The 10488-nt window shown below is 40.2% G+C and overlaps 1 protein-coding gene across 2 annotated transcripts in view; it reads right to left on the bottom strand.

Annotated features, from left to right (window-relative positions):
* Positions 1 to 1273: 1273 nt before the first annotated feature.
* cacng7a (calcium channel, voltage-dependent, gamma subunit 7a) overlaps positions 1274 to 10488 on the bottom strand; it is a 41761-nt gene continuing 32546 nt past the window's right edge. For both annotated transcript variants that reach the window (XM_084918839.1, XM_084918840.1), the window contains exon 6: positions 1274 to 6080. In XM_084918839.1, the coding sequence (XP_084774965.1) occupies positions 5559 to 6080 (522 nt within the window). In that variant the 3' untranslated portion in view covers positions 1274 to 5558. The remainder of the gene's footprint in view (positions 6081 to 10488) is intronic.

The raw sequence follows: 10488 nt of genomic DNA, 5'->3' as shown, positions 1-10488 counted from the left end.
CAAGAGGTGAGTCATACTTTAATAAGGGACCATAATGCATTTCATTTTCAGGCTTGCCATTGTTACATAAGTGCTGATATCAAGATATGCAAATACGTTTCTGAACTAATCAATTTTTCACTCACTGTGTAACCTGATCTGGATTTTTTCTCCTGTGACATTTGAAGCCAATCCTTTGCCCTCAGTAGCCCAGGATGTGTGGTGAAAGGTGGAAAAATGGTGAAAATGTTAAAAATAATCCCAGTTGGATTGCTAAGGACTGGAGATCACTTATTACTGAGATAACTGACTAGTTCAGCAGTGATAGCCATCATGACGCATTATGTTAAACCCATTGTATTTAGTCCTTTTAAACATGGACCTGTTGTACTTCCGTATTTTCATTCATTGACTCCGGACCACTTTGGTATGATTCATACTTCACTATAATCTGGTTCAGTCCCTCTGTCTAAAAGAAGCTCTTTCAGCTCCCCCATTTAAGTTTTTGTGATTGGCTGCGCTTGTCACTCGAAAAAAGAAACCGTAGGCAGGAGGTGGGTGCAGGTGGAGCTTCTGGTCTCATACACAGAGCCATGTGCTTGAGATAACTTTTTTATCCTCTCTCGCATGACATCATACAGAGCCAGAAATATATGAAATGCCCACCCCGATTTACACTATAGGCAGTATAAAATATGGCTGTAGCTTCCAGGTGTGAAAAGTGATGCCAGTGCAGAAGTGCCTTAAACCTGTATTTTTTGTAATGGCCACTAGGAGGCGATACCTGTGATTGCAAAAACACCTCAGGGAAAATGGCCATTTGCCCTGGCCTATGTGACCACTTTGCTGTTGGAATTATGGACTCAGTGTTTCACTCAGTATGATGTGAAATCAGTGACTGAGTCTGTTTTTGAAATTTTGGTCATTCCAGGTTTCAGAAAAGAGGATCTATGTATTTGTATTTGCTAGTGAGTAAAGTAAGATCTACCACTCACAGTGTAAACACTGACTTCATTTGGTCACATTTATGATCACCTACCACTTCAACCATAAGATAAGTAAAATCATAATTTGTTCCCTTTAATAAATTGTGTCTTTATATAAACTATCAACTGACAAAATTATAACAGTTTTAAACACGAGTGACGCATAACATTTTATTTCCCCATTTTTTCCATTTATTTAACAATCTTTCGATCAATTTTAATTAACAAACAAACTGTCTCCAAACTACTGCTCAAATTCCCACAAGAGTTTTTAAATGAGTGCACATTATGAACAACTAAACACAAAGGAGGCTGGAACCAGGCAAGCTTTATTGGTTTTAAACTTTTAAACAAAACACTGCTGGCAGATTAAAATCCTGCAAATAGTACATTTTCAGGAATATTGAAAACAAAAGTCTCTATTGGAACCAACATGTTTTAGTAATAACATGGCCAATTATTATCTGATCATGAATCATTAATGTAAACTTTTCCCCTATCACTGATAATGTAAACATATCCAGGGTAACTGGCATAAAGAATATACAGTGAGAACATATATTACACCCAAACCACAGTCTGAGGAAACGTCTGCGCTGAATAAAGGAAGTAAACTTTTCAAAAGTGGTTCACGGAATCAGAGCTCTACATCTCTAATGTGATGTCCTCAAAAACACCGTTCTGATTTATTTGTATCAAGAAAAAAACCCTCAGAGGTCAGCTACATAAATATATCTCTGTGTGTGTGTGTCTGTTTGTGTTAGTGTGTGTGTGTGTGTGTTTGTGTGTGCTCGCTACACAGCAAGGATGCTCAGCTTTGGCATTTAAAATAAACATCTCAAAACATAAAGCAGAAGCTCTCATAATCAGCTGCTAAAGAATTTTCTATTTCATTTTCACATAGCAAATATTCATAAAATATGCTATTAACACTGCAATTAATTTGCTACAATGTTTTTCATTAACAGTATCACAGGCTGTAAGCGTAACATTTCTCCCCAGTAGGTCTAAAAATGGCTACAAACAATGCCCTATGCTAGGCATGATTGTTAATATGCTACAAAAACAAGCAATCTTTCTGGTCACTGTGCAACAGGAGAACTTGGATAGGAGGCAAACTGGAAAATGTGTTTCATAGTAACATATTTATCGGTACTCAGAATCAGAAGCTTTATTCAGTTAGTTTTTTCAATATACCTCTAAATAACCCCAAACAATCCAAATAATTCCAAATAATCCCAAACTTGCTCTCTGTAATATTGGAAGGACTAACATTTTTCTGTTATGCTACAAACTGTAAACATAGGTGACCTTAAATTTTCTATCTTGCTGTTTAAAAAAGATTCATATTATGAGGATTTAAAATGTGCAGATTATAAGTGTTTTTAAACTTTAAAATGCTATGCTAAATACATATTAAAGCACGAAAACCTGGAATCATACCCATTTTTAGTTTGCTCTCCATCCAAGTTTATGTTCATCAAAGCCTCGACCTCCATCTGTTCTTTATATAAACACACTATTTCATTATAACAAACCAGGAAGATTGAGATTCCATTATGAACCTGTCAGTTCAGGCAAGAACACCGTCACCAAAGTGCACCAAAGTTAAACACTGTTAGATCATTTCATTGTCAAACCTCACAGAGTTCACACAATTTAAGCTATCGGGATTCAAAATGCTTTCGCAGTCTACCTAAACCCAGGCTTGTCCTTGTCATGCAGTATCTGACTAAAGCCCCAATCACACAGGCTTAAAGACTGACCATCTAGTAACCACCGCTTACAAGTGAAACGTGCATTCTCTTACAAGAAAATGTATATTCTGTAATCAGTTACGAGTGGTTGTTACAATGTTGCACTAAAAACCTCCTTGTAGTTGCTAACAGGAAGCTGCAGTCATCTGTAGTTTGCATTAAAAATGCAGACATGTGCCAACTACATGGTGGTGGTACTATTAAGTGGTAGTAAAACTGTGAAGAGTGCGACATAAACCAGAAACAAGAGACCAACGGCCTTCAAAATAAAAGTATTAGTTGCAGCGGGAAGGCACAACTTTTACTTGAAGGCAAACATTTTCCATTTCTGGTTTGTATTGCCCTTCAAATTCCATGTATTCCACTACAGCTCAGAGAGCAGTTGGCAAGTGTTTGCAGACAAGTTGGTATCTGCCATGCAAACTACAGGCAACTGTGCCAATCTGCTAGCCACCAATGCAATCACAAGGAGGTTGTTGGTGCAGCACCTCCTTTGCAATCAATTTCACCTAGTGACAACCAGGAACATTCAGTATTCAGTACCAACTTTTTTAGGGAATTTAGATATTTTCCGTAGTAACCAGAGGTTGCCAGGGCATCACTGACCTGCGTGACCGAGGCCTTAATGACACATCTGTTGTCACTGATGGAAGCTCTGAGAGTTTGCTGCTGCTGTTGCTACGTCAGGCTACGTCAGACAGAGCAGAAACAAAGCGCCAAATATAAATCACTACAAATGGAAAGAGCCATCTTCCTTGGCTATTTATGTTAGAAAACTGGTAGATAATCAATTATTAATAACTCCATATAAACCAACCAAGTAAAAAAGGCAAGGTAAGTTCAGTCCTATTGGAGTTCTTTTAGTGAATTGAATAGATTCAAATGAAATTCAATCTCCACCTGGTTTTACATTTTCTCATATCTGCATGTAGTATTAAGTATACATCTAAGACAATAAATTCTAAGTTCATGGCGTCAACATTAAAACTCCAAGGCATCCAGTTTGATTGTACCATGGGTGATCACCGCTGAAAGAGACAGTCCCCATTCGCTCAGGTCATGGAAACCTTCAACCTGTGAAGCTCCCACAGATGGTCTTTGACTGTGCTCAGTTAAAAAGTCTCAGTTACATCTTCTGCTTCAGTCTTCAAAATGTTAAACATTCATTCTCAAAGCTTCCAACTTCTAATACAAACAACTTAGAAAATTTGATAGCTAAAACATCTTAAACATATGGGAGAACATTTATTTCAGCAAGATCGCAGAAGAGGGAGAAGAAGATCTGTACATTAGAAGTATAAATCTCTATTAATACACAGTTTACCTCTGGTTGTACCTGTAGGTCATGGTACAAGGGCAAAAGTGATAAGTGATACTGATTATTAATACACTGGGCACTCTGTATCATAAAGATGGTTTTTCATGAACAGGGTTGGGAAGAACTGAAGGATGTGGTGGTGTTAAATTTAAATACACCTGGAAATTCCATGTGAAAACAGACGAAACATTAAATAATGTTTTGTTTTCAATAAACACTAATAACATTTTTTTTAATATGTTAAAGTAGCTAGGCCTTATTAGAGCTTGTCTACTGGCCTTTTTACAGCACATTTTATTTATTTCTTTACATCTGCACTGTAAAATGATGTGGTAATGCGGGGATGTCTTTTTGTTTTGTTTTATAGCTCAAACTGGAGATTAGAAATTTCACCAAGGATTTTTCCATTGGCCTTTTGGATTAATATGGGAATCTGTAGAAAATAAAAGTTCTTTTATTTACTTTTTTTCTAAACTTTTCTTCCATCAAGATAAATGTTTTCTGAAATTTAATTAAAACTCTTTTATTTTATTTTTTTGTTGTAAAATGAAATAAATTACTAAATAAAATCAAGATAATTTTGTTTTAAATCAGAATAAATAGCCTTAAAAAATGGTCCATCCTAGTTGTGAACCAGATTTTAAAGATATAAAATAAATATTGTTTACACAATGTGAAAATGTGCAAACAAACATTCAATGGTCAAAGTCCTCCTTCAACTGAGACGACCGGAGTCAAATTTAGATTTATTCTCTGAAAACTGTGAGCTGTGTTAAATGTAACACCCTCAAATGTCTACTGCATGTAGCTTCCCTTATGGGCAAATACCAAAATGTAAACAATAATTATAATAATATACATATTTCTTTAATAATCATTACTAAGGGGTTACTTCCATAAAACCAAAATTTATTTCTACAGTAATCAAGATACTGCATCAACCTTCCCAACCACATTCACAAAAATATGAAAACATTAATTACAAGAAATTTGGGTAATGTTTTCATATGATTCATAATTCAACATTTATGTTGTTTTTGTGAATGGACAGCATTTTGGAAATGATTCAGCTTCCTGTTTCCTGTGCTGTTTGACACTGTTGCCTGTGTATCATGGCCGTGATGATGAATGTACCCGTCAGAAACCCCACAAACGTCTTGTTGCTACTAATCATCGTATCTCTCACTCCCTCCTATGTTCCCTCCCAGCGTGTTAAAAGTTTTGTTGAGTGTCTGTCTTCATCTCGGGCTCAGCATCAGCAGTGAGTCATCCCTCCGCCCACCTGCTTCTCTTCACCTCCTCCCCTCTTTTCTCTCCTCTTTTTTGATCTCCTTAAACCTCACTTCTTCTACTTCTTTGCTACAACCCTTCCTCCCACACACTTGGCGGGTACGGGATCTGTGTTCATGTGTGTTTTTGTCGTGTGGTGTATAAGCGCTGTAACAGAACCAATCTAACCCCCCACCCTCATCCCCAACCCCAGATGTGTTTTTCCCTCCTGCGCCCTCCATATGTAGCCTAGCATGGCGAGGCGCTCATTCGCATGTGTGCGTGGTAGCGTGGAGGAGGCACGGCAGAGGGTGGCGCCGCCATAGGCAGGGACTGGGGTGCAGGCCCACTCGGGTGAGGGTGTGGCTGAGGGTGGGAGTGGATATGTGAACCCCTGGACAGGGTGGAGGTGGCACCTGGGTGAAGAGGATGTGGATATGAGGAGGAGGTGGAGGAGGAAGAAGCTGGTTGGAGCTGGTAGCTGGCAGCTGATGACGGTCCAGAGGAAGAGGGTGTTGCCTGGGAGCTGCTGCCCCCCTTGGGAAATGGCTGCTGGGGTGGAGTTTGGTTGAGCTGAATGGAGATGTCAGAGGAGACATCGGAGGCACTGCGGCCTCGCTGTGGTGGAGCCCAGGAGTCTGGGTGGAGGTACTGGCCACTGTAGTCGCTGCAGTCAGACATGCGGGGGCGGTACAGTGCAGGGTGGGGCCGGTAAAGCTCCTCCTCAGCGTAACGCTTCATGAAGAGGTAGACAGACATCACTCCTGCACCCTGGAGACACAAACAAAATACTGCAACGTTACAGGATATCCTGTTTGTCGTTTTGTAGATTCATCCAGTGGTAATATTATTTGGTCTGATTAGTTTTTCTTTTGTTTTTTTTAGGTTTGTTGTTAAGCATGATGTATCTCGCTCTATTAATCTGGCTTTTTAAACACAGTCCTCTGCAGTGATACAGCATGTCTGTCATGCTTTTCCAAACAAAAGCAATGTAATTCTCTCCACAGTCCATCATTGTGGCAATACACTATACAGGGTGGGCCATTTATATGGATACACCGTAATAAAATGGGAATGGTTGGTGATCTTGTGACATTACCAATACGTTTGATGTGTCACATGGCCCTCTTCCTATTGAAAAAACAAAAGTTGTATCCAAGATGGCCGACTTCTAAATGGCCACCATGGTCACCACCCATCTTGAGGAGTTTGCCCCCTCACATATACTAATGTGCCACAAACAGGACTTTAATATCACCAACCATTCCCATTTTATTACGGTGTATCCATATAAATGGCCCACCCTGTACATTTTGACCACTTGCATTTGTGCATCTTTGAGTGTGATCCTGAGTGAATCAGGGGGACAACGTCAACTCGACAAGTCTATGAATGTCGAGAAAAGTAACACCATTGTGCTGGTCACAGTGCTGACCTGATGTTTCTTTTTGGAGATAAAGTATCTGAATTTCAGGAGCAGAACCATGCCTCCAAACACACTCCTTCTGGTTCTCATCTATATATGTTCCCCCTGTTTGTTCTCATTTACGTGCCCCACCCCCCGTCCCCTTTTCAATTCTTTAACTTCTTCGCTTCTCATTAGTACATGGGGATCTGCCAGGCCCCTTCTAGGCCTTCCTTGAACTGCAGCTCAATTCATGTCCAAGCCATTTACCTTTATCTACTAAAATGCTGTCAAACCTCAAATGAGGACGTGGGCCCAGCGAGTGAATTGTAGCTTGGACACAATGGACTCTTGCACTGAAAACTGCTATTTGACCTCTTGGTTGAGTCCCATCTCTCCACCAGCGATGAAAGAATTTGATATTTGTTTGTGAAACAAGTTTGAGGTCCATGGGAACAATGACCTTAAAGGAGAAGACCAATTTAGTAGCTTTTGCTTATGGCTAATATTTGTAATCACAGCTCAGGTTTAGTTGCAGGTAGACTTCTTCCCTATCATCTATAGTAAGATATAGAAGCTATGCTTTGGGACTATAAACCTTCATTCAAAAGGAAGAAACTGCAATCATTATGCAGAGGGTGTGAACTGTCAACTAATAAAATAACCATGTAGGCACCCACCTCTATTGTGATGTCGTGTATGAGCATGTTAACATACATACTGATGTACAACAGGCAAGTGTAGCAATATGACATTACTGAGTAGCATGGGCTTCTTCATAGAATCACCAGCAGTGAAAGCGGTTGGGAAAAACAGCAACTTAAACATGAAGTGGTTCCCAACTTTGTGGGAACAGTATGGGGATGACTCCTTCCAGTCCCAACATGCACCAGTGCACAGAGTAAGGACCTTACAGACATAGATGATTGAGTTTGGTGTGGAACAACTTGATTGGCTTGCACGGTCTATCTGATATCATTGTGTTGATGTTTTTCTAGGATCAACATTGCATCTGACAAATCACATAATTATGATGTCATAGCTTTGCAGCTTGGACAATAACTTGCCAATGTCCTTTCATGAAAAATCATTAAAAAACAGAGCGATCAACGTTTTGTAGATCCAGGAATAACACCAACATGATGAGTATCTCACATTGAGAGCCTTGCACAGAGTCCTGACCTCAACCCAACAGAACACCTTTGGGATGAATTAGAGCACAGATCAAGCCAGACCTTTATCTCCAATATCAGTGTCTGAGCTCACAAAGGCACTTCTGAAAGAACTTTCTAAAATCCCCAAAGGATTTGAAGCTGTTATAGCTGCAAAGGGTGTGTCGACATCACATCCTTTGTGGCTATAGAATCTATAGATTAAGAATGGGATGTCACTCAAGTTCACATGCAGGTGAAGGCAGACGAGCAAATACTTTTGGAAATATTGCATATATATTATTGCTATATATATTATTGCTATCTTTCTTATAGTGGAAGTAGTTAGCTTCTAAAAATATGTTAAATGATTGAAATCACGGGCAGCACGGTGGCAAGGTGGTTAGCACTGTTGCCGCACAGCAAGAAGGTCCTGAGTTCAATTCCACCATCAGGCTGGGGTCTTTCTGTGTGGACTTTGCATGTTCTCCCCGTGTTTGCGTGGGTTCTCGCCGGGTACTCCGGCTTCCTCCCACCGTCCAAAGACATGCAGCTTGTGGGGATAGGTTAATTGGATAATCCAAATTGCCACTAGGTGTGAATGTGAGTGCGAATGGTTGTCTGTCTCTGTGTGTTAGCCCTGCGACAGACTGGCGACCTGTCCAGGGTGTACCCTGCCTCTCGCCCCATGACAGCTGGGATAGGCTCCAGCGCCCCCCGCGACCCTGAAAAGGATAAGCGGAAGCGAATGGATGGATGGATGGATTGAAATCACATGTATAATCCAAAACATACCTAGTGGCTATAGAATTTCAGATCTGACTGACCATATTCAAAACAGCTCTGGTAATATAGTTTAGGATAGACAGCAATGCAAGTGACACTGATGCATTGACAATGTCTGCCAAAAAAACCCATAAATTAGATGAAGCGGGGACAGGCCCCTCTCTCTCTCCATCCATGACACGACAACATCTGCATTGCCTAAGGGAGCCAAAGTGAACAATGCAGAGTTCCCAGAAAATTCCCATACGCATAAAGATTTACTAAACACAAGAATCAGCATCATCCTCCCTAAAGTGCAACACACCATAAGGAGGAGGGTGGGGGGATGAAATAAATCCGTACTAATTTTGCAGAGAGTTGACAAAAAGGCTCGGTGCTCCTCAGCGGAATGAGCCATTATCAAAAATGTATTCATGTTTTCACCCGGGCATCCGCTGAGCATTCACAGCTCATTCACTATTCATCCACAACATCATCGCTACAACAACCCTGAAAGCTGATGAACGTGTGTGTGTGTGTGTGTCAGAAAAATTGTGTAGTTAAATGTTCTTTGCTATTCCAGTGCAGGTTAGAAGAAGAGTGGGGAAGAAAAGAGAAGATAAGGTATGGAAAGAGGGCAGAGTTGAAGAAAATAAATAAAAGGAGAGGAAGTAAGATGAAGGAATGAAGTGATAAAACATGTTAAAAAAAAAAAAAAAAGGGGGAAGCGAGTGAACGGATGATTAGAAAAGCAAAAAAAAAAAAAAAGAGGATGCCTGAATGACACATGCATGAGTAAAGATGCTAAGACGGATAAACCCATGTCAAAGGAATGGAAAGACGACAGGTAAATGAGCGAAAAGAGGATTAAATAGGAAAAGAGGGGCAAGACTAATAGAAGATTAGGAGGAGCGTGTGATTACAGCAGGTGAAGACGCGATAAAGACAGATGACAGCCACTTTATGGGCACGAAAGATGGGAAACAAGATGGGAGGATAGAAGAAAGGATAAAAATTGGAATAAATAAGAAAAATTTAGAGGAAATGGAGGACAAAAATAAAGACGGGACGTGAATTAAAAAAAATTAACAGGAGAATCAAAGCAAAAGCTAAGCAAGAAAACATGAGTCAAAGATTTAAGCGAGGACTGGAGGAGAAGAAAACAGGATTATAGACTGAACGATAACTGAAGAGGGAGGACTATGATCAAAGAAACGATGGCGAAAAAAGAAGTGGGAAGGGAAGAAATGGTACAATATGAAGTAAGAGAGAAGAGAGCAAAGAAGAGAGCAAAAAATGAAGTTAAGCCACACCATGCATGAGGACAGCAGAGGAGATAAGAAGAAGGAGGGGACAACAGAGGATTAAAGAACTGAAGATAAAAGGAGAGAGAAAGAGACAAGATAAAAGTAGAGGACATATAAAGAGAGAAAAGACTTGAGTTAGGCAGAGAAGAGGCAGCAGGAAAAGGGAAAGGAGAAAGACAAAAGGGACAGAGATGAAATGGAAGGAATGAAGGATGAAGGAGGAGTGGAGCACCCTCTTTCTCCCAGTGAGGAATATTTGGATGCATATGAAGCTGTGCTGCGACAGAGCTGCTGCCCTCAAGTATTCAAGCTATTAACATTTATGAATATTGATGCGGGCAGGATGACGGGCTCCTACGCAGGCACTTTTTAAATGTGTGTGTTTAGCTGAGTAAGTCTGCATTTTCAGCAAGCGTGCATGCGTGTGTGTGTGCGACTGTGTGTGCACATGTTTAGACAGCATGGTCGACATCCAAGCAAGATTCCAAACAATCTCTGCGTGAACATTAAGACTTATAAATGTTGAGCAGCAGCACATTTTTGTGTCACTG

Source organism: Perissodus microlepis, chromosome 22 (genome assembly GCF_051167445.1).
Source record: "Perissodus microlepis isolate ML-2025 ecotype Zambia chromosome 22, ASM5116744v1, whole genome shotgun sequence".
NCBI classification, from domain to species: domain Eukaryota; kingdom Metazoa; phylum Chordata; class Actinopteri; order Cichliformes; family Cichlidae; genus Perissodus; species Perissodus microlepis.
Note: the sequence above shows the minus strand (reverse complement) of the source record. Positions and strands in the feature narration are given on the sequence as shown.